General features: G+C 39.4%; 1 protein-coding gene and 1 long non-coding RNA gene across 2 annotated transcripts in view; one reads left to right on the top strand and one right to left on the bottom strand.

Moving 5' to 3' along the window:
• LOC122563676 (uncharacterized) overlaps positions 1-11161 on the top strand; it is a 94108-nt gene extending 82947 nt beyond the window's left edge. Inside the window, exon 5 of the long non-coding RNA XR_015752160.1 lies at positions 10024-11161. This is a non-coding gene — a long non-coding RNA (uncharacterized LOC122563676). The remainder of the gene's footprint in view (positions 1-10023) is intronic.
• Positions 1-24913, bottom strand: part of LOC122563675 (protein argonaute-1) — a 117906-nt gene that overhangs the window by 70217 nt on the left and 22776 nt on the right. Inside the window, exons 2-5 of the mRNA XM_043717729.2 lie at positions 12323-12509; positions 7021-7141; positions 5097-5278; positions 641-777 (exon numbers count right to left, since the gene is read on the bottom strand). Of these exons, the coding sequence (XP_043573664.1) occupies positions 641-777; positions 5097-5278; positions 7021-7141; positions 12323-12509 (627 nt within the window). The remainder of the gene's footprint in view (positions 1-640; positions 778-5096; positions 5279-7020; positions 7142-12322; positions 12510-24913) is intronic.

Below are 24913 nucleotides of genomic sequence, written 5' to 3'. Positions count from 1 at the left end.
AAAAATTTGAGATGTTCAAAAATTATACAGTAACTATTATGGGGAATATTTGAATAGACTGGAGTAGTTGGAGGGTAAAGGGGACAGAGAAGCAAAATTTCTTAGGGTGCATTCAGGATAATTTGCTTCAGCAATGTTTGCTGTCCCAAGTTCTCGGGAATGAGGTGGGCCAGGTTGAACAAGCGTTCATTGAACCATAAAGTTTACAGTGACACCTATGAAAAGGACAGTAACTGACAGCACAAAACAGTTTTCTCTTCACAGCTGTTTTAAATGTGAAAGCAATGAATGTTAATGCAGCTATCATAACAAACTGATACTTTTATGTTAATTTTTGCCTGCAGAGCAACTAAAAGGACCATTTTTAAAAAATCCTAATTTTGCCAGTTGCTTTCTATAATGTAACTGATTGCAAAGCAGCCTTCCTTTCATTAAAAAAAACCTTTTGCCAGAGTATACTTGCACAGATGGTCCCATGTTCATTGTCTAATGTGGCCATATTTTTTATGCCCGAGCCGGTGTAATTTATTCATTCTCAGGATGTGCACGATAATTTTTTTTTAAAACAGACAATCTTGACCTTCAATAACAGGTAAAAGGACAATTAATCAATTTAACTGTTCAACAGAAAATACACTACCATCAATGTTCAACATCATTTTCCACATGGCAGGTCGGACAGACTGATGGAAACCAAACCAGACTTCTCTCCCTCCACCCAGTGGGTGGTAGTAACCCTCAGGTGGAGAGAAGAAAGATCGACCAACAGGGGTGTACCTGAAATTAAAGAATGGGTTATTGATCTGATTAGTACTTTTTCCTCACATTTCATACAATTAGGGATGGAGAATGAGGTCAGATAATGACTTTATCACATTTTCGTACAATCTGACTGGGAAAGCCCATACAACTGATTCCTAATTATGCTTATTGACAGCTATATGCTATTTCAGTTGTGTAGATATGAATGTTTGAAAGCAGTTTTTAGCACTGTCACCTCATGAAAGTTAATAGGAAGACAACTTTGTAGTCAGTGTCAGAAACGGACAATAAATGTAAATTAAGGGGAAACTGATTAGCTAACCTCACCCAAGTTTGGTTGCAGATAATCTGGCATTTAACCACGGGTAAAATTGCAAGATTGTAACAAAAAATAACTTCACATTTTTGTTCTAGAATAAAACTTTGTCTTTGCCAGATTAACTTCCATAATATGTTAATCAATCGGTTTCACTCAATCTTACTACAGAAACTATTTGGCATTGAAGCAAAATTCTATATGGCCTTCAAACAAAGTTTGCTGAATTTCATTTTTGAATGAGTAGGAAGGAACATTTCAAAGCTGAACCAGAAGACACTTATATCAAACTGACAACTACTCTGTTAAAATGATAATTGCAGGAAAATACTAGATGCACCCAAAAGTAACAGAAACAATAATGTAACATTGGAGTCAGAAGGGCACTTTTAACAAATCTACTATCCTAAAGGCATAAGCTCAATGCTTGTTTGCCTTGTCCCCGGGAAGGGCAAAGAACAGGCTTGCTGAATTCTACGAAGAATCCCTACAGTGTGAAACAGGTCCTTCAGCCCACCAAGTCCACACTGACCATCCGAAGAGTAACCCACCCAGACCCACTCCCCTACCCTATTATCCTATATTTACCCGTGACTAATACACCTAACCTACACATCCCTGAACACTACGGGCAATTTAGCACGGGCAATTCACCTAACCTGCACATCTTTGGATTGTGAGAAGAAACCGGAGCACTTGGAGGAAACCCACGCAGACATGGGGACTATATGCAAACTCCACAGACAGTCGCCCGAGGCTGGAATCGAACCCGGGTCCCCTACGCTGTGAGGCAGCAGTGCTAACCACCGTGCCTCCCCAACAGGTATGACTACAAAGGAATCCTCTACTTTCCATCACCAAGATGATATTTGCCCAAGTCCTTGCGAGGCACTTTCTTTCCAGTTTCTGAGGAAATCCTTCCTGAAAGCTAGTGTGGCTTCTGACCAAACTGTGGAACTATGTGCATGATTTTCACAGCCTGACAACTCCAAGAGCAATGCCAGGAACACCAGCAACCACTCCACAGAGCATTTATTGATCTGACCAAGGTTTCTAACACAGTCAATCGGGAACTGCTGTGGAAGATCCTGTCAAAGGCCGCCTGTTTAGCGAAACTTGATCAACATTCTCCATCTCCTCCAAGACAAGATGTCGGCAATGGTCCTCACTGATGGTAATAATGACAGAATCCTTTGAGGTCAAGCAGGGATGTCATCATCCCCACCCATTACTCCATCTTTATCATCACTATTCACCTTGTCAAGTACAGTGGTTTGACATTATTTACAGAAGGGTGGAAACCTTGTCAAACCCAACTGGCTGTAATCCAAGAAAACGACATTGACTTGTGGAACTTCAGTAGGCAGATGACAATGCAATTTCTGCTCTCTCAAAAGAGAAATGTTCAAGTCTCATTTAATGCCTTCACGGAAGCATACTGTCAAATTGGTCACAGTTTCAACATCAAGATGACTCAAATCCTTTAGCAGCCCATCTGAGGTCAAGTTCCAGTCCATCCCTCCGTGGAGAAATCATCCCAAAATATGGAACATTTCCTCTGCTGGGGAAGCTCCTTATCATCCAAGGTTGACATCAATGCGAAAATTCAATATCAAATCCAATCTGTGAGCGCTGCTTTCAGATGCCTAAGTATCACAGTCTTTGACAACCATGACATCTGTGCTGATACCAAGATCCCTGTGTATAAGACAGTCACACTTCTGACTCTTCTTTTTGGTTCTGAAACTTGGACTACGTACAGAGACCACCTCAAGACCCTTCAGAAGTACCATCAATGAGAAGGATTTGTTACATCAGCGGAGAGGACAGGCACACTAACACTAACATTCTTGGAGCAGCTAATACCACCAGCATCATGATCACGATCATTCAAAACCAACTCCGCTGGGTCAGCCACATGCTTAGCATTCACAAGTTCCGACTGCCAAAGTAAACTGTCTTCATCCAACTCAAGGAAGACTCGAAAAAGGAAAATGCTTCAAAACCTCTGAGGGCTTCCTGCAAAAAAAGTGCAATATCGATGCCAACGCACTGAGATCTTCATGCAGAAGAAATTGACTTGGAGGAAACTCCTATGTGAAGTGACAATTGTTCAAGAAAATCCTTCAGCAAGAAGTAGTCTGGAATGGAACCAGAGCAAGGAATGTCATTATCTGAAGGCCAAGGTCCAATTCCACCTCCCGGACACACCTGCCAAATGTGCGGTCAGATTTGCGGCTCGAGGATTAGGTTTATCAGCCATGCAAGGATCCACAGAACTCCTAGATGGACGGTGATTGCTGACAACAATGAGTTATTTGAATCACTCAGTAGATTTTTTTCTTAAATGACATTTCAAGTTATCTGGCAAGTTATCTGTTTACACTGAAGCAAAGTTTCAATTCTTTTTCAACCTTTGTATCTTCATCAAAAGGAGGAGAAATTTATTTGATCTTATCTTCAATCTATCTGCAGCAGGTATGTTTGACCATTAATACCATCGATAGGAGTGACTACTACACAGTTGCCAAGAAAGTGAAGTTCACATTGAAGATATGTGTCGCACTATCATTGTGCTAAATAGGACAAACCTCAAAGAGGTCAGCAACACAAAACTGGGCAACCATACGGGCTGTTGACCATCAGTAGAATTATATTCAACCACTATCTCTAACCTCATGGTCTGGCATATTCGTCACTCTATTACCATCAAACCAGGAAATCAATCCTAGTTCGATGAAGAATGCAGTGGGCATTCCAGGAGCATCATGTAATCCAGACTTTAACACAGAACTACTTGCATACCAACAGCCGAAGCTGGATGCAATAAACTGAGCAGAGTGATTCCACAATCAAAGGATCAATTCTAAGCTCTGAAATCCTGCCTCAGCCAGTCATGAATCATGTTGGACAATTAAACAACTAAAAGGAGAGAAATATCTTTAATGATGGGAGAGCCCGACATATCAGTGCAAAAGATGAGGTTGAAGAATTTGCATTTACCTTCAGGCAGAAGTGGCAAGTGGATGATCTATTTCTGCCTCTTCCCAAGTTTCCAGTGTCAAATACAAGTTTTCATCCAATATGATTCAATTCACATGATATCAACAAACAGCTAAAGACATTGGATGCTGCAAAGGCTATGGGCCCTGACAATATTCTGGAAGTAGTACTGAAGACGTGCTCCAGAAATAGCCATGCCTTTACCCAACCTGTTTCAGTACAGCTAAACAGAGAAATGTACTTGGCTTGGCAATGGGGAAAAATGGTACCACTTATCCAGAATCTGGTTTCCAGCATCTGCAGTCATTGTTTTTACCCCAATGGGGAAAATTGTCCACCTTTGCCTTGTTCACAAAAAATGGTTAAATTATACTTGGTCAATTATCATCCATTATTCTACCCTCAAAGTGATGGAAGGGGTCATCAATAGTGGTATCAAGCAGCACATGAATATCCTGCTCACTGCCAATCAGTTTGGGTTCTACCAACCACTTAGCTCCTGACCTCACTAATGGCCATGAAACAAACATGGAGAAAAAAAAAAGAGCTGAATTCTACAGATGAGATGGGAGAGACCAGCCTTGATATCAAAGCACCATTTGATTTATGTATCAAGGAGTCCAAGCAGAACTGCAGTCTGTGGAAATTGTGGGAAAGGTCTTCACTAGTTGGAGTCATATCTAACACAAAAGGAAGATGGCTGTGATTTTGGAGGTCCAGAGGTCACTGCAGGATAGTGCCTTACGCACAATGATCTCCCCTCCAACATAAGGTCAGAAGGACGCACTGATGAATGCACATTTCACTATTCACAGGTTCCTACTGTTATCAGAAACAGTTTTTACTTAAACTGTTTACAGCCATCATAATATTGAGCATTTTTATCAAAATCCCTCCCAAAACTTCTCTTTTTGCCTTAACGAATGTAAAATCAAATCTAAAATATTAAACCAAATATTCAAGCTTTGACTGTTACATATACTTCTTCTGATAAATCAACAGGAAGTTAAATTACCTCATTGATGCCAGGTGCCTCATAGCTACATCCAGGGCTTGAACAGAGTCTAAAGGAACCTGAATTCGACCACTGACGAGGGCTTCATGTAGCAATCTCCAACTCACCACTGCCAACCATTTAATTGAAACTTTAAAAATGCGATCTTTTCCTTCACCTGGTATGGTCACCTCAAAGTCAACCTTAGATTTAAAAAAACAAATAAATGAGACTTAATGGGAAGATTATTCAATCTGGGCAATTTCACAAGGCAAACTAAAAATAATTGACCATCCAGACCAGCAAATTTCATGGATTACAATAACTATCAATTTTAAATACTGGTCTGTCAAACAACTTCCTTGTACTACTTTTCACCTTTAGGGAAGGAAATGAATGACGCATAGTTTTTTTTGGCCTCAATGATTTTCCAAACTTGATTTTAAATAATGCACAAAAAATTGAGAAGTGTGAACTAAAACTAGCTTTGTAAAACTGCTTACTTACTTAACAATTAAAATATTCAGACACACAAAACTGGCACAGGATGTTTAGTGGGGTGGAAGAGGGGACACCTCATTGAAAACTCTCAGTATACTGGGTTGTGTCATTTAGATTTACAATGGAAATATCATGTGACTCACTAACAACAGTCCTCAGAGTAAAACTGTTGCTAGATTAAGTGATCATATACATCCATTATAACACTTTCATTACTTTAACACAAGAAAATGCCCCACAACATTGTACAATTTGAACTCCATAAAATCTGGAATTAAAAATCTAATGATGACCATGAATCCACCGCCGAATGTAGGAAAAACTGCTCTGGTTAAATGTCCTTTAGGAAAGGAAATCTGCTGACCTGGCCTACATGTGACTCCAGAACCATAGCAATGTGGTTGACTCTACACAGGCCTAACCAGTAATCCTCCTCATCTCATGAAGGAATTTTAAAAAAACATAATCCAACTAAGATTGAAAGGACCAAATGAAATACAGGGTAGGAAATTAACAGCTTGTTAAACAGAATTTAGGATTTGGGTAGGTAAAACATTGTAGGCAATAATGTGATGAAGGCTGAGGGTGGCCATTCAATGTATGCAGAATTTGTGGTAACCTGAATGCTAGGCAGGTGCTACATGCAAAGACTTGACACAAGAATGAGAATTTTAAGTGAAGGCATGGGTGGACAGAGAGCCAATGTATGGCAGAAGTAATAAGCGAGCAGGACTTTGTGCAAGTCAGACTTGGGATGATCTCAAGCCCAAGAAGTTAGAAGATGGGAGGCCAAATGGGATTGCATCAAAATAGATAAATCTGGTGGTAACAAAAACAGTGGTTGAGGGTTATGAGAATGAGCAGAAAAGCAGAGATAATCAATGTTAAACGAGTGCAAGTAAGCAATCTTTACAGAAGAAAATATACTGATATTGATAGTTTAATAGATTCTTGGTAAAGCAAGAGGGTGAAAGATAATCAGGGGTAGGCAGAATTTGGATTTGAGGTTTAGATCAGCCATAATCTTATCAAATTGCCCCACTCCTTCTCTTTGTATGTACCTTTATATTGCTAAACCACCTCATCACAGGTAAATTTGTTAACCGTACAAAGTCTGAAGAAAGAACACCATGAGAACTACAACAATAATACCACATGTTTCACACAGGCGAATGATGAATATTGGAGCAGTAGAGTGAACTTGAGCTCATTATTTTCACAACACAACTAGCAGTTTCAACCTAGAGTGTAATCTAGGACTAGATCAGCTCAGTAAAAAATAGGAATCAAACATGTGCCCCTCTGATTTTTATATCTCAACTCTACACAAAGCAACTTTGAGACTTAATTTCACAGACTGAAAAGAAATAGAGCTCCCATTTTTGGGTTAGGATGAAAGGATTTATCCTCTTTCCAGCAAGAGATTATCAATAATTTTTCATACCCGATCCTGGCCAATTGGCAGTAGTGTTGCTGTATAAATATTCTTTTTCCCATCATACACTGGCTTTCTGTCTCCAAAGATCTGAGGTTTGAAATGTTGAACCATGTACTCCACCACTTCCCTGCAAAACAGACATGTTGAGTAGATTCAAAAAGTCTTTTAATTTTAGGTCAATTTTATGGAGAAGAAAATGATATGTGTGCTTTTATTGCATCTCAATTTAAAAGACAAACAGTTAAAACGTATTAATTGGAAGCATAAGCAGCAACTGATTTTTGTCGTAGAGACTACAAGAATTCACAGGGAAATTACATTTAGGTCTGGATGGAGGAGTGAGGGGTGGACCTGTGACTTGTCCACACCGTTTCTGGGGTTTTAAAACATGTATGCCTTATGAAATCATATGAAGACATCCTATTTGTGAAATGTGAGATAACACCACATGTGGAATAATAGCAAAGGGATCACTGAAAGTTTTATCCTCTCTATTAATCAGGAAAATGACAGCTTCGTAAGGCATAGGTAGACTCAGAAACAATAAAGTTCAAAATTGTTTGAATTTGGGATTCTTAGATTAAATTTTCAAATTTTATCTAATTGGAGTTCTGTTATTTCCTCCAACCTGGACCTTTGGACTGTTCATTTTAATTACCCTACCAAAGTCTGTGCCTTCAATTGCCTGGGCCTGTAACTCCAGGATTCTCTCTCTGCCACTCTACACTGGATATTCTTTAAAAGGTTTTAGACATTTGCTATATCCTTATGGGACATAGAGTCAAATTTTTGTTTGATACAGAACCATTGGATGTTTGATATAATGTTTAAAAGGGAAATATAAAAAGGAAAACAAAGAGTCTCTCCAAATCAGTGACTTTAATTCAGCACGTCATTAAGCAGGTAACTGCAAACCTTGTGATGTTAACAGAAAAGTGTTTATATTGTTTTGGTTTATGACAGGTACAGTAAACAAAGGTCATAAGCCTTGTTTTCGCTTCAGAAGAATCTAGTATCGAAAAGGATTTTTTAAAAAATTTAATTCAAAAAACATCAGGGTGGAGTTCAAAAACACATTTAGTATCTCTTCTAGGAGGAATTCAAGGCAGTTAAGAGAACTGGTCACCTCAGCAGAAAAGTTTAACTTGACTAAATCTTCCAAGCCAGGAGAATTTGGTCAGAAATCTGCAACTTATTAGAACTGAGAAAATTTAGGGTCTCAAATTAGTGAAAGGCTCATGTTGATAGACTTGGAAATGATTCACTGAGTAAAGTACCATGAAGGAGCTAGTTAAGTAGAGTCGTAGAGATGTACAGCATGGAAATAGACCCTTCGGTCCAACCCGTCCATGCCGACCAGATATCCCAATCCAATCTAGTCCCACCTGCCAGCACCCGGCCCATAACCCTCCAAACCCTTCCTATTCATATCCCCATCCAAATGCCTCTTAAATGTTGCAATTGTACCAGCCTCCACCACTTCCTCTGGCAGCTCATTCCACACACTAACCACCTTCTGCGTGAAAAAGTTGCCCGTCAGGTCTCTTTTATATCTTTCCCTTCTCACCCTAAACCTATGCCCTCTGGTTCTGGACTCCCCAACCCCAGGGAAAAGACCTCGTCTATGTATCCTATCTATGCCCCTCAATTTTATAAACCTCTATAAAGGTCACCCCTCAGCCTCCGACGCTCCAGGGAAAACAGCCTCAGCCTGTTCAGTTTCTCCTTATAGCTCAACTCCTCCAACCCTGGCAACATCCTTGTAAATCTTTTTTTAACCCTTTCAAGTTTCTGATAGGAAGGAGACCAGAATTGCACTCAATATTCCAACAGTGGCCTAACCAATGTCTTGTACAGCCATAACATGACCTCCCAACTCCTGTACTCAACACTCTGACCAATAAAGGAAAGCATACCAAATGCCTTCTTCACTATCCTATCTACCTGTGACTCCACTTTCAAGGAGCTATGAACCTGCACGCCAAGGTGTCTTTGTTCAGCAACACTCCCTAGGACCTTACCATTAAGTGTATAAGTCCTGCTAAGATTTGCCCCAAAATGCAGCACCTCGCATTTATCCGAATTGAACTCCACCTGCCACTTCTCAACCAGTTAGGCCATCTGATCAAGATCCTGTTGTAATCTAAGGTAACCTTCTTCACTGTCCACCACACCTCCAATTTTGGTGTCATCTCCAAACATACTAACCATACCTCTTATGCTTGCATTCAAATCATTTATGGAAATGACAAAAAGCAGAGGACCCAGCACCAATCCTTGTGGCATTCCACTGGTCACAGGCTTCCAAGTCTGAAAAACAACCCTCCACCACCACCCTCTGTCTTCTATCTTTGAGCCAGTTCTGTATCCAAATGGCTAGTTCTCCCTGTATTCCATGAGATCTAACCTTGCTCACCATCTCCCATGGGGAACCTTGTCGAACGCCTATCTTAATAAAATTTGATAAATAACCAACAGGAGGCTCAGCTCAGAAGTAAATTGGTAGCACTCCATCACAGGCAGCATCTGGATTGATGCCTCCATGCAGTATAGAGTCATTGAGATGCATAGCACGGAAACAGACCCTTCAGTCCAACTCACCCATGCCGAGCAGTTATCCAAAATTAATCTAGTCCCATTTGCCAGCATTTGGCCGATATCCCTCCAAACCCTTCCTATTCATTTACCCATCCAGATGCCTTTTAAATGTTGTAATTGTACCAGCCTAGGTAGCATATTTCTGATGCTGTCTTTTATTGATCAAGACTTTTAAAGAGTGTCTTCGGCTTCTTGCTCAAGTGATAATAAAAGTTCCCATCAAGGGGAACAGCAGTGTTCTTCTTTGTCTACCAAGTGCATCAAAAACTCACAAAGGGCATGACCCGTTTGTTGTTTTACAGGCTATGCTTTGTGCTACATGTATTTGCCTGTGCCATGAACAGTAACAGCAATTTGGGATGGCCTTGACATGTTAAAGATGCTGAATAAATACATGCTCTTCCCTTACAGGCAAAGGTCAATAACTGGAGTGAAAACAAATGTGTGAAGACAAGTACAGTCGGTAGAACCCTAAAGTTTCTCTGGATTTGAATCTTTTTAATGGATAGTATCCAAGAAACAGGTTGAAACATTTTTGCTGTGTATTTTTACAGCTTTTTAACTCTTCTACATCTAGATGGACCTTTCAATTTATTTGTCTGTAATAAAATTCTGTTGTCCAAGAGAATCAATAGCCTCACATGAATATTTCAGTGACTAACCACCACATGAACTAACTAAACAGAAGGAACTAATTTATTAAACTAGAACATTCTGGGATCTGACCTGTCCAGTAATGCCAACAAATGGTATCACAACGGATAGGAAGCTCCATTTGATAGGACAATTTTATTTCCACTAGAGTATCTACAATTATTCTTATTCCTCCATGAAGCTGAAAGACTTGTCAAAATGAGAAACTTACTGCCAATGTTATGACCAGTTTATTTTGAATAAATCTTTAACAAGATCTAATATTAAAAACATTACATACTTGTTGTAGCTCGACTCCTTCCAAAATTGGGAAGCCAATCTAAGTAAGTAATTCAAGAAATCTACTTGTACTTCAGAGGTCTATTTCTTGGTTTGCACTTTAATATATTTAATGTAATATTCCTTCATCCCTCTTACTTGAATTTGTCTATTTTTGTTATTACGACGGGAACATGTTTCCAAATTTTAAAATGTAATTACTCAATCTTTATTTCCATTTGTCAATGCAAGTCATGCTTCGGTACAGCCAATGTGTGAAACCAATCTTGAATAACATACCATTATTATTTTTTAAAATTCTGTGAAAATAACAAAATGTTATGCTGGTATCAAATATATTATGGCAAATATATCCATTTTAACATGTTTCAAGTATATTTGTACAGTTGAAATTTTCATGATTTCGACAGTGAACAGGGAACCTTAAATTATATGCATATCAAAGCCAGCATTATACTGGTATAGAAGTGCATTTGGTTTTAACATGCATCTGCATAAAGTTCAAAGAAAAAAAAACATTTTTTCTTGATACAGTATCAATATTGATTATAAATGACCAGTAGAGGGAGAAATTCTAGGTTTGGTCCTGAGCCTATTTGGCTGTATTTCATCCAGTAATCTTCCTAAACCACAAGGTAAATAGCCAACATAAAACCAACAGATTCAGGCTACAAAATGTTTGAATTATTTATTAAGCAAGCTATGACACTCTTAATTTTAAAGGTCTGTGTGTGTGAAAATTGTGAACATACAATCAAGAGACAAAGAAAAAATTATTGTGCTGCAGGGTCACCCTGAAAGACCATTTCACAAGACAACTCTCACAACATCTGCAATGAAATGTACTCAGGCTTGTACCATGGTATTTTGTAGTGTGAAAAGACACTATATAGTTCTCAAAGGGAATGAGAGGCATTAATTGAACAAACTGTGATCTACACAGAGGAATTTCGATTATTCGAATGAGATGGGTGGGCACTATTTCATTTGGATAATTGATTATTCAGTTAATTGATTTCTTCTGGGGTTCGGAGTTTGCTGTGAAGTCTGCTCTCCGTTCAGGAGACTAGGCAAAAGCACACGCATGCGAGACCCCAAACACGCCCACTCCCACCCTGCCCCCCCGCCTCTGGGGCAGCCAGAGTGGACACCAAAAGTAAGACTGCTGCCACCTTTGTGGGCTAAGTATCCAAACAGCGCGCGCACACTTTTTGACAGGTGCTACCTCTGCCCTGTACAGGACAATGTTGGAGAGATTATCTGGGGGAAAGTGCAGGGGGGGCAGGGCATTTGGGGTACACCCCTGTGTAAAACTCCAGGGAAAGTCTGGAGATAGAGACAGAGAGATATCAGTCATTTAGAGACGGTGCCTGGACTTGTCCAGGACTGTTCTCGGCAGCATTTCAGTGAGCCGAATTAGTTTTCAATCATTGTACCTGTAAACAAAAGACACGATCTGGGCAGAAACAGCCCTTTGACGTAATGTTTCTATTGGGACCTTGAGATCCCCTTTGGATAATTTGATAATCGAGGTTCCTTTGTATTCAGAAAAGTACAAAACTGCTCAATTCTCTATTTGATCATTTTGCCTAGCAAGAGCTAAGGGAATAAATAATAATGTGGAATTCGAAACACATAGGTCAGCCATGATCTTACTGAATGGCAGAGCCAGCATATCAGTCAGTGAATGAGGTGCTAAATAGTCCACTTCTGCTTCTATTTTGTATGTCTTTACAGAATAAAATTATTCTGAATTATAAAGCTGATTGATTGGTACCTGTTTACTCTCCTTGGACATTTGTCCGGCTTAATATCCACCTCATAATGGTAAACATCGATTTTTGGAATATCAACTTCAAAGTAGTTGGCTAGAAGTTTAATTGGCTTGCCAATCGTTCCTATCCCTGGTCGCCGCGGTGCCTGGAACACCTGCTGCAGAGGTGGCACATATGGGCCAACTGTTGCTGAAAAGACATGAAAAGAAAATTAGTATTTTATCAGAGTTTTCAGATAAGGTACATTATCGAACAAAATAACTTTTCAGAAGAAGCAAATAGGTACTCTATCTGTTTCCACAAAAACATGAAAGTGGTTGTTTTCTTCCTAGTGTTACTGCTTTCTTTAGAATCATTACTTCAGACTAGTGCATGCTAAATCAGCAAAAAGCATTTACACACAAACATACACAGTGGTTCACATAGCACATCATAAAGAACTGGTTGTGCATAGATTCAGATAATGACTATGGATACAAAATACAACATCTCAGATTTATATTTACACTATTGGATTATATGCTCAGTTAGATTATGACTATTTTACACACACCATCCACCAGCTGAGCATCTGGCTAGCTGATTGCTTGCAAATAGACCAACTGCCAGTTGCGATTGTGCAGAGAATAAGATTGAAATCTCTTATGCTGGAGCATTACATGTTGTGATGCCATCTAGCTATCTATAAGGTACACTGCCTGAGGGGTATGCATTAATACATCATACATTTCCCCGTAGAAGAGTAGGAAATCTATCCTAATATATAAAGAAAGCACATTGACAAATTATTTTTATACATTAGGGCAATTATGTAGTGGACTCCAGATGTCTGTTCCTCGTGGCTTTATCAAAGGCTTCGTCGTCAGAAGATCTAGTCTGTTTCTCCTGGCAGCTGTGTGGTAGTTTCAGCAGTGGCTACACGATGCTTTTGGTTCATTCCTTGCGGCTATGGCGGCAATGTGGCAACTTCAGCGTCAGCAACTTGGTGGGTCCTGTCTGTCCCTCCTTGCAATGGCAGTGATGCAGTTGCTTCAGCGTTGGCTGTGGCAGTGGTAGCGAAATGGGTCCTGGCTGGAAATCCTTCCTTTGGTGGCCTCAGCAGTGGCATCCCATAGTTATCTTAGAATCCCAGATTGCCATGGAAGGAACAAAAGATGAATTTTGGCCTGTCTCAATTATTTGTTTTTAATTGCTGTAACTGAAATAGTGCTGAATTGTGGCAACTTATATACATTTCACTGTATTTTCATAAACACAAGTGACAATAAATTGCTATTCTAAATGCTTTGATGGATGCACAATGTGAACCGATCTAATCCTCAAACTTATCACAATTTGCTTACGTAGCTTCAATGTGCTGTACTGTCATTGCAGAAGGATGTGTTTCATGCATTATTGATACCTCGTTGTTGTCAGATGTCATACTTTTAGTACTGGAGTCGGGTCATGTAGCACTAGATGGGTCTTGTTTCAATGTGTGATTTGACCATTGTTTATTACACTGTTGTATGATCTTGATTGTACAAGATGTCATTTCATCTTTCCACAAACCCATGTATTTGTACAAAAATCTCAAATGTTAACTTGAATCAGAACATATCACTTTCTCCCTTCTTTTCAACAACGCTTTCTATAGATGTGGCTGTTTGGTGCTGAGAGACAATTAGAGTGATACCGAGAAAGGAATGTATTGAATACCCGACTTCCTAAACAACTAGGCAAGTTACAATAATGTACTGCAATAAACTGAAATTGGCAGTTAACATGTCAACAGCTGCTACACCAGTGGGATTTTGATTTGTTGCATGAAAGGAAATTTTTCAATATAGTCACTGAGATGCTTAGACTTGGAAAATATCAGTTACAATGTTCGACTACAGCTTAGAAGGAATTGTTAAAGAAGAGGTTCTCCCAGTTGTTGAGATTTATGGAACTGACGTTTCATACAACTTGAATCAGTTGGTCAATGTCCTTACTGATGTGGGGCCAATAGACAAATTTAGATGCCAATCTCTTGGTTTTCATTTGTATCCATGTAACATACTTATATGGTCAAGCATAATATCAAGAGCTTAAGGAATAATTACTTATTAGGCATAGAGAGAGGCACAGTTCATCTGAGAGATCAGAAAGGCTGCACTTTCTCAGGGACTGTTGAAGAACATCTTACCATATAGGAGCTGTTGTGGCTGGACATTATTTGATAGAGTTAGCTGAATTTGCGCTGTTTGATCAAAATGAATTAGATCAATTTGGAGTCCATCAAATTCGGATTTAAAAATATCAAATTTTTAAATCTAGAGGAAAATCCTGTTCTTTAAATAAAACAAAGCTGCAAAAACGTAGAGTCCCTCTGGAACCTTCCTCCCCACCCCCTGTCTCCATTCCGTCTCCTGTTGGACATTTACTATCCCTTCTAATTTTACACTCGGACACTGCAACATTCTATACTCAGCAGGAGTCTTTTATTCCTCTGCACCCCCATCTCAATGATTTTCAGGCACATGACCTGACATTGAACTCTTCTTCAATCATCTTTACTTCTGCGCCCATTTCTCTGGGAGAGCGTCTCCCTGTCCTTCAGACCCTTTCACCCACCTCAAACACTCTCCTTCCACTTGGACCCGTCCTTCTACCCTTTTACCTGCACTTGACCTGCTCATCGATGTCACAACAGTTCATAGTCACCGTACTTTCACAGCACCCCTGCCCCTTACCCATTCAAACCTATCTCCACGTGAGCTGACAGCACTCTGTGCTCTCAGATCCGATCCTGACTTTATCAGCAGGCTTGATTACAACAGTGGTGCTACGGTTGGATGACATACTGACTGCTACATTGCAGGCTAAGCGCCAGCTCTCAAACACCTCCTGCTCTCTCAGTCAGGGCCATTATCCCATCATCAAGCACAAGGTTATTTGTCCACAAAGGCCACTAATCTCATCATATCCGGGGATCTCCCCTCAACAGCCTCTAAGTTCTGGGTACCCCAACCTTCTACAGCTGCTTCTACCTTCTTCCCAAAATCTACAAGCACAACTGCCTAGTCAGACCTGTTTTTGCCCCACAGAACTTGTGTCTTTCTATCTTGACTCAATTTTCTCTCCCCTTGACCAGTCCCTTCTCACTTATACCCAGGATTCTTCTAACACTTTCAGAATATAAAAGTGTTAACTTGGTTTTCTCTCCCACAGATACCTGTTGAGTTTTTCCAGCAATTTGAACAAAATAAACTTCTGTTCTTAGCTGGATTTGGAATTCTGCAAAGAGCATCAGGAATAGTAAAGCAAAAGCCTAGTTTACATGATACTTGCACTCTTGGATCTACGAGCACAGGACCTGGTATGAGCTGCTACATCGGTGGAAGTGACATTAGCAAGGTAGCTGCTGTGGCAAAAGATGGTACCTGTGGAGCAGTGACTTTGGGTATGGTGACAACAAAGAGGTAGTGGAAGGGTTATGGACTCTCTTTAAACTACTTTTCTCTCCCCATTATTCTTAAACTATTCAAAATGGCACCACGTTATAGCAACAGTGGAAGGTTTTGAGTGTATTTTTCACTAAAATACGAGACAATAAAATCATTCATAAGTAGTTATCCCACGTACTTGTAAGAGATTTGACAGATCATTTCCAATGGTTTGTGATTGCTCATACCAATTAAAGATTTGTTAAAGCGCTACATGTTGAATCTTTGCACTCACTCTGAAAAACTAAAGCAACAATAACCCTATGTTGGAGTAGTATGCCTGTAATGACTTTAAAACAAAATACAATAGACTTGTCACCCTGGAATAAATGCTTCAAGGCCTTCCTAGAATACATGCACTTTCAATATGTTAGGCTTGAGGGATTATATATTGAAGGATAAATCTGGTGGAAGATAAAGCATTCTTGAGAAATTCAAAAGATATATTAATGACCTTTCAGTCACGACTAAGTCACATCTTTGTACAACAAATTTCAAAGAGGAAATACTTTGGTCACATATAGGGATAAAAAAAAAACTGAAATACCTGTGCCTAGTGATGAAGGCATCTTTTGTACCTGTTCTATTTTGGTAGGATCAGGTCTAATGCCTTCTGAAGTGTAGATTAACCTCAAGTTATTGATTTGGCATGTTTGCTGTCAAAAACAAAACCTTGCTTTGTTTCTGCTTCCATGAGCTGAAGGAGATTTCTATCATGTACATGCTTACTTTTCCAAAGAACAGCAATGTTACCTGTGGACACACACATCTGGTAGATTGTCTATGATATGCTCCAGGTGTTTTTGGAATATATCCTAGCTAACAGATGATCCAAATTGTAATCGGAGAAAACAATATCAATCAAAAGATGCTCTAAATATTCTCAGTTCCTATGATTCTGGGAAAAGATAAACGGACTAGAAATCTAGTCTTGACATTTAAGCTGCAGTTTTATTTTAATTCACTCGAGATATGGGCTGGTTGGCATTTATTGCTCATCCCTGGAGAAGGTGGTGGTGAGCTGTCTTCTTGAACCACTGCAGTCTATATGCTGTAGGTATGCCCACAATGCCATTAGGGAAGAGAATTCCAGGACTTTGATCCAACAGTAAATGAACATCATATATTTCCAAATCAGGATGCCGAGTAGGTTGGTGGGGAATTTGCTGGTGGTGTGTCATCTATTTTCAAAACACAAATAATAGTGTTGCATTAATTAGCGAGATGCTCAACCTTATTTTCTACTATGGAATCCATTTCCAGTTTGAGCTCATCCTGAATGTGAATGCGGCACTTAAGAGGATGTTTAATGCTGGATTGGGCATCATCTTTCAAATGAAATGTTGTAAAACCTTTGTTACCAACAGAATCAAATAGATCTGGATAGAGGTTTGTCAAGTCATGGATGGACTTGCTGTTGCAGTCTAATATCTTTGTTGTTGAAACTGACATCGTAGATTGCGATGATGAATCTATGTATGCAGTTAGTTCAATTATATAAAATCCTGCTGTATCAACAATAGAAAAAAAATTCTGCTGTCCATCCTGAGAAGCTGTTTGGCAGTTAAGATTGGCATTATCTATGAATGGAATTTAAGTCATAAGCAGTTATGTTTAGACTGTGACAGTCTCCCTGAGTAAACCTTGAGAGATGCATAAAAGGATGGTATTTGGATGTGCAATGTCAATCTTAGCATACAGTACATGCTATCTATTCTTTTTTGGATATATCACTTGGATGGAAGTAAAGACTTCAGATTTTTTGATCACATCCATGTGCGCCAAATTGACCACAAACTTTCTGACTAAGTCTGCAAACTGTAAAGTTGCAATTACCTCTCTGACTTCAGTTACAAAGTTGTATGGCATGGATGGGGGCTTGAGATGTCTTTGATGGATCTTTTTCATATGCTGCTTCGGAGAACTGCAATGCAGTTTGGGTTTCTCCAAACGTTTAACCCTCTTGAAACATTTTAGTTTGTATGTGTATCAAAATGCTGAACACCATCTCATCCCTCTAAATAATTGACAGTTTGCACAAGATTGGTCATTTTGCTGTTCTTCTTGAATGCTGCAAAAGTAGTTGTAGAGTCAATCACCGAAGTGCAGTCCTGTTAAAAAATGCTACAAACTTGTATCGTTTGGGGGAGGAGGTGGGCTGTTAGAGCAACAGAGTGAGCAGGGGGTGGGGAGAGTATTGGAAGGGAGAGACAGAGAGAAATGGGAGGGGGAGGGGAAGAGATAGAGCTTCAGCTACTAGTTCAGGTTGGTGATAAGGAATGCCCATTAGGAAAATATATTTTCACAATTGCCACTTCAGTTCCTGTTTGCTGCTGCTTCTGAAACCCTGGCACTTTATTTTATATATGCAGAGTCAGGTCTGTACGGAGTTATATCTCAAAGTTTATTATTAACAAGTATGAACATTAATATGACTTGCATATACATTCTGGATTATATACTTAAATTATTCCATTAAATATAATAATGACTGGCTGACTGACTAACTGGTCGGTTAGGTAGCTAGCTGCTTGCTCACTGTCTAGTTGCCAATTAATAAGTATATTAGAACAGCCAACTAATGAAATGGCACAGAGAACAAGAATAGAGACCTCATATTAGAGTGTCACCTTGCTGACTTGAAAGCGAGAGTACCTGAAAGCAATGCAATAATAATACTACACTCTTTTACTCCTTAAATGTCAATTAATTTGCCATTTTCAACAGCTAGAGACAGTTGTAAAGAGTTAAAACACAACTGCACTGATGATTGAGAAAACATCAGGCAAGCAAATTAGTTTCTTTTTAAAAACTTAACCTATTAACTTTTATGAATCAAGTTTGGCATCCATGCAATCAATCATTTGCAATCTGTTAGTGCAATTTTCATGTTAACACAGAAATGTTGCATCCTGTTCAAAAAATCAAATTTATTCACAGCTTACTAGTGAACAAAAAAAAGCTTTTCATTAACTGTACCTGTCCAATATATCTTTTGTTATAACAATAAAATACTAGAATGATGAAAATACATTGGCTTATTTGACATACATATTGTAAAGAATACTGCATAGTATTATAAATAGCATTATCCTGGTCTAAGGCACTGTTTTGGAATAGATTGGCCCAGCTCCTGATGGAGGGCGTTTGCCCGAAACATCTATTTTCCTGCTCCTCGGACGCTGCCCGACCTGCTGTACTTTTCCAGCACCACACACTCTACCGGCTCTTTAGCATCCTGTTGTTCATTGGAGGTCATTATATTAAAATCTGATCAGTCTAATGTGCTTGAAAATCAAGTCAAACCGTGGGCAGTACGGTAGCTCAGTGGTTAGCACTGCTGCTTCATAGTGCCAGGGACCCAGTTTCAATTCCAGCATCTGGCAAATGTTTGTGTGGAGTTTGCACCTCCTCAGTGCCTGCATGGATTTCCTCCCACAGTCCAAAGATGTGCAGGATAAGTGAATTGGCCATGTTAAATTACCCATAGCCATAGTGTTCAGGGATGTGTAGGTTAGGTGCATTAAACAGAAGGAATGTAATAGGTTAGGAGAATGAGTCTGGGTGGGATACTCTTGAGGGTCAGCGTGGACGTGAGACTGTTTCCACACTGTCAGGATTCTATGATTTCTAAACAAATGAAGTCTCATAAAATTTGCCCTATGTTCAGTTTATAACTGTAAAATATAATCTTGAATCATACACTTATAGAAACAAATAAAGTAAAACTCAGTAACAACAGTCAAATTAAAAAGAATGTCCCATTCCCCAGAAACCCACAAGACAATTCCAATAGGGAGAAGGACCAAGCAGATGAGAATTTTCTTGGTAACTGGAAAAGAGATTTATTTTATATTCATTCAATGTGTGGAGTATGGGTTTAGAGTAACAGTGCATTCCTCGAGAGTCAGTCATAATAATCCAAACAGTATCACACCTAGATCTTCCAGAATGATGGAGTGATTAACATTTACTATTTGGATAATTCTACCAACCACCTTTTAGCCTTGAACTTTTCTTAATGATTTTGTGTGCGTGTTAAGTATTCATTACTTTTAAACTACTTGTTTTCCAGTTCTCCCTCTAGTCATATCCCCCAAGTCAATGAGAAGTCAAAGTCATCTATTTCCACAACTTCCCCCTATATAAACAACTGAAACACCTTCATTCCATCTCAGCATTAATCTAACTCAACATTTGAAAATTTATGCATGTTTTCCATAATCTGAGCAGCATCATGCAACTGAATGACACTATCTTATGCAATGGAGAATGACTGAAAATTAGCTTTTAAAAACATCTTACACAGGAAGAATATAAAGATGTTTCACCAGTTTCAACATTTGAAATCTTGGTTATAGTTTATATGCCAGCTTGTCTTTTGATCAAAGATGGCAGGTTTAAACCTCAGTTTGGAAGTTTTGAGAAATCTAAGCATAGAAATTTGGAATGAGATTTAATGTCACGTGTACTCAAGTTACGAAAAACCCGAAGTAGAGTAAAAACTGTACAATGTCACCAACACACAGCGGCATCTTGAGTACTTATGTCCACAAAGTAGAGAAAGTAAAGAAAAAAGGTCTGTAATGTAGTGTAAGTTAGAAAAACAAGAAATAAAGCTAAATAAAGCTAAAAAAAGTTAAACACTACAGCCTAAGGGCTTCCATGTGGTTGACAGGGCTCCACTGGTTCTCAACCTGTAGACATCTTCACCCCGGGCTGCCAGCTGTCCCACCATGGTCTGGCCTACGAGGGAGGGAAAGGGCAAAGGCAAAGGCAAAGGCAAAGGAACAGACGAGCACCAGTCCAGAGAAGGAATTTTGCTATTTTATCAATTGTACTGTCCATCAGGAAAATAAGGTTAAAGCTCTGCTTGCTTAGAATGACATTGAAGTGCCTTGATGTAGCAAAGTTCTCCCGAATTAGACCAATAATGATTCTCAACAAAAAAAAATTTAATTCATTACTATGAAGTAGGGTAAAATACCATATAAATTGAAGTCTTTGGCTTCAAAGACTAACCACCTTTTCAATCACGTTAACAGGATCCAATGTCAGGCATCACCCAAGTTGGCTGCTATAAATGGAATCAAAAGTTTGACTTCAAGTTTACTGCAAAGTTCACATTACTTAAATCAACCAATTCACTTCTGGGCAGCACAGCCACGTAACTGAACTGTCAACCTAAAGGCGTATCCCTTTGCAATGTAATGAAGTGCAGATATGCAGCAACCACAGTCACTTGCTCAACACAGGAGAGTCAAGATACTGGGCATTCAATTCTGAAGGCACCTTACCTGAATGATAATTGAGAGAACCTGGAATGCCTAAATGTGTTTGTTCAGCCTTTGAGAATAAAGGAACTGCAACTTCCAAATTTTTGGGTGTGACTTTGAAACCGAAATAAAACTCCCTTCCTGCTCCTAGCCAGAGGCACTTCCCTCCCTAGTAAAGGTTACATGAGGAAACTCCAGTAAAACCCAGGACAAAATGCCCTCAAATATAAGCTGGACATAGAAGCCATACCTTTGGGTATAAATTGTGTATTAATATTGATTGCTGCCAAATCAATCAACAAAACAAAAATGCAGAGTAGGGAGCTGCTGATTCCTCCAGCTGGACGTTTCTTGCTTTTCCAAGCTTCCTGTGGAGTAAAAACCACAGTTCTCCCACGCCTTATTTCAGCAGATTAGCTCTCAGTGGAGACCCAAATTACTTTATTGTCATATAGTGGAATAAATACAAAATTGGAATGTCTTCTGTTTCATTTTTCTATTGCTTATCTGGAGAATGTACAACACTGATCCATTCATTCATTCTCTCAGCATAGTGTTGCTTGCGATACGCTGATTAGGCAGACTAGAAGAATGCTACATAAAAGCCAAATTATATGGTTTTAAAAAAATTTGGTTTAAATGCCCCACTCATTAAAACCATTTCAACATGTAACGTGATAGCAAATTTTAAAGAATTCTGTAGTGTTGAAACTACAAAAACTATAACAAAAGACCAATCTCAATTTTTGAAAAGGACAATTTAAACCCCTATTAGAATTGAATTATTAGTTACAGACTAAGATCATAGTTCCAAGATCATAGTCAGATACGCATTTTTCAATACTTAAAGACAATTGCATTGAGGATCAACGACAATTATACAATGTTATGCATTAGAGCTTTTTTGGAAATGCAATAGGTTAAAGGAACAGATATTTGAAAAAATGCTTCGCTAATCTCCTCAAAAGTTTTGAAAAGTGTGGCACTGGAAAAGCACAGCAGGTCAGGCAGCAGAGGTGCAGGAGAATCTACATTTCAGGCATAAGCTCTTCATCAGGAATGTGGAGGTGGTTGAGAAATAATTAGGAGGGTGGGAGTAGAGGGTAGCTGGGAAGACAATAGGTAAATGCATCACAACCCCCCCCCCCCCGCATCTATTTAGTGCCTTTCCAGCTAACCTTCCCCCACCCCTTCCCCAACCTTCTACTCATCTCTCAGCTCCCTTCCCCCCACATTCCTGATGAAAGGGTCATGCCCGAAACATCGATTCTCCTGCTCCTCAGATGCTGCCTGACCTGTACTTTTCCAGTGCCTCACTTTCCAACTCTATTCTTCAACATTTACAGTCCTCACTGTCTCCTTAGAAAGTTTCCCAAGTAATAGCAGACTAAGCCAAAAGCCCTCAGATCTAGTTCCAGGTCTATACAAACTAACATTACCAAATACTTTATTTAATTGTGGGTACTGGGAATGTACATCACTTTTTATGCTGTCAGAAATGAAAGTCCTGCCATTAGCAGGTTACATACACATGCACTTCATTGCAAACCAACTGTTGAGTCAACACAGAGTAATGCCAATAGTGTGGATTGCAATTCCCGCACCAGTCAAGAAAACTAGGAAGGACTTTCCTTTACAAAATCTCCCCTCTCCTGAGGTGTGGTGACCCTCGGATTAAACTACCATCAATTATCTCTCTCGGAAAATGCAGCCCTCTAATCTTCTGGCATCTTTGGAGTCATAAAAGTCCCAGGGGTGTACAGCATGGTCCAAGTCGTCCATGCTGACCGGATATCCCGAAATGAGCTTTCGCCATTTGCCAGCACTTGGCCCACATGCCTCTAGACCCTTCCAATTCATATACCCATCCAGGGCCTTTTAAATGCTGTAATTGTACCAGCCTCCACCACTTCCTCTGGCATCTCATGCCATACACTCACCACCCTTTGCGTGAATGAGGGATGATTCGGCCAGTCATTATTTTAGCAGTCTCTAGGATCTTTGGTTTTTACTTATTCTCCAGATTTGGAAAAGCTACATAGGATGTGTTCACCCCTTCTCCTGTCACTTATGCCTACATCATACACAGTTTTCAATGTTTGCACAACTGGCTTACATCAACTTAAGGGTTTGGAATTGAACCACCCATTAATACAATTGGAGCTTGTGAAGATGAATCTTTGTACTCCCCCCCCGCCTCCAAGTTTTTCTGCTGCAGAGGTAAAAGGGCCTGTGTGTAAAATCATTTCTCATGGGAAAGTTTGCACGAGAATTTACAAAGCAGAATGCTTTGGTGAAAATGCATGTATCAACATTGTGTAAAATAATAATGTTCAGTGCTATAAACACTAATGGACAGACATGATGCAACCCTAGAGCATTGATGCCTCCCTCTTACTGACAGACTATTTTGATTTGAACTATTGTGGATGCTGTTTCAATATAGTGGATCAGTGTGCACTGAATGCATTCCATCTCCAAAGCTAGTTACAGCCTTATGTACTTCTGTGAAGCATCAATCATCAATGAGCACTGCTGAGGATAAAGTGCATAGTTGAGATAGTAGGTGCCCAAAAACAAGGAAAGGCTTTTGATAGAGGCTTTATTTCAGTGTTGATACCCTGAAGTTTGCATAAAAACAATGGAAAGCCACATCTAACTTATTTGAGGAACTGAAACCATCTCTGGTGTATTCTTGGCTACTTTCTTGGCTGAGAAACCTGTCAACATGCTAAAATAGCTACACCCTGATGTCGATGGACAGCACTAAAACATGTCCTCTATGTTTGAAAAGTTGAGCAAGTATCTGGTTAGTAGCCAAAAGCTCAAAAACACTTCAGTGAAGAAAACTGTTTTACACTCTGCTCCACTCCATTACCATTAAGCCCCATATCTGCTGGAATTCTTTCTAAAGGCAACAATTGTGGGTCTGACAGACCAACTTGCTTGGGCTGCTATGGGGAGGAGGAATGGTCATGATGAATGTTCACTAATTTACATAGTGAACAGAGTTGAGTACAGGATTTGAGTTAATCTCTTAAATGTATATTACTTCTTTTAATCCACTTGATTCATAAATTCCTCCTTAAAAGAAAGCTCATGTATTAAACTTGCCTGTTTAACACCTCCTCCTTTGGCCTAGCTTTCATTTATCCCTTTATGCCTCAAACACCTCAGGGTTTTGTTTCTAATTTAAAAGGCACCATGTTGTCATTTATTGTACTCAGTGAATCTCCTAGGATGGCTGCTCCTTACATACTTGCAAGGTCCCTTCAGGCATGCTTGAAAGCTGTACTCTCACCTGTTCTCCTCATACATAATGCATCCGAGTAACATTATCACTCAGCCATTACCTTGACTTGATAACTGTAAACAATGCTGATTGGCTATTTTGACTGAGTTAAAAATCACAACACCAGGTTATAGTCCAACAGGTTTATTTGGAAGTATAAGCTTTCGGAGCACAGCTCCTTTGCCCCACTACCTACCTGGTGTTGTGCAATTTTTAACTTTACCCATCCCAGTCCAACACTGGAACCCATATCATTTTTTGACCGAATTATAGGAGAATCAGAAAAAAAATACTCAAGGCAGAAGCTGCTTCTGTGTGACAGAAACACATCGGTGCCTTAAATCTGTGGCTTCTCTGTACTGTGCGCTCAGGTTGAACCAGTTAACAGAGATTGAAGGCCACATTCTTGTCCAAGTTGAATGTTAAAAATCTTTTTCCATTCACCACAATTACACAAGACCCAAACATTAATGGATTTCTTTTGGGTTTCTTTGAACATTCAAGAGAGAATATGAATCTGTGCTCTTTCCAAAAGGAGGGAGAAATAATCATTCA

The sequence above is a fragment of the Chiloscyllium plagiosum genome, unplaced genomic scaffold (assembly GCF_037043375.1).
Source record: "Chiloscyllium plagiosum isolate Xiang-an unplaced genomic scaffold, Cpla_swu_hap1 HiC_scaffold_30, whole genome shotgun sequence".
Classification (NCBI taxonomy): domain Eukaryota; kingdom Metazoa; phylum Chordata; class Chondrichthyes; order Orectolobiformes; family Hemiscylliidae; genus Chiloscyllium; species Chiloscyllium plagiosum.
This window is presented reverse-complemented; position numbering and strand designations above follow the sequence as displayed.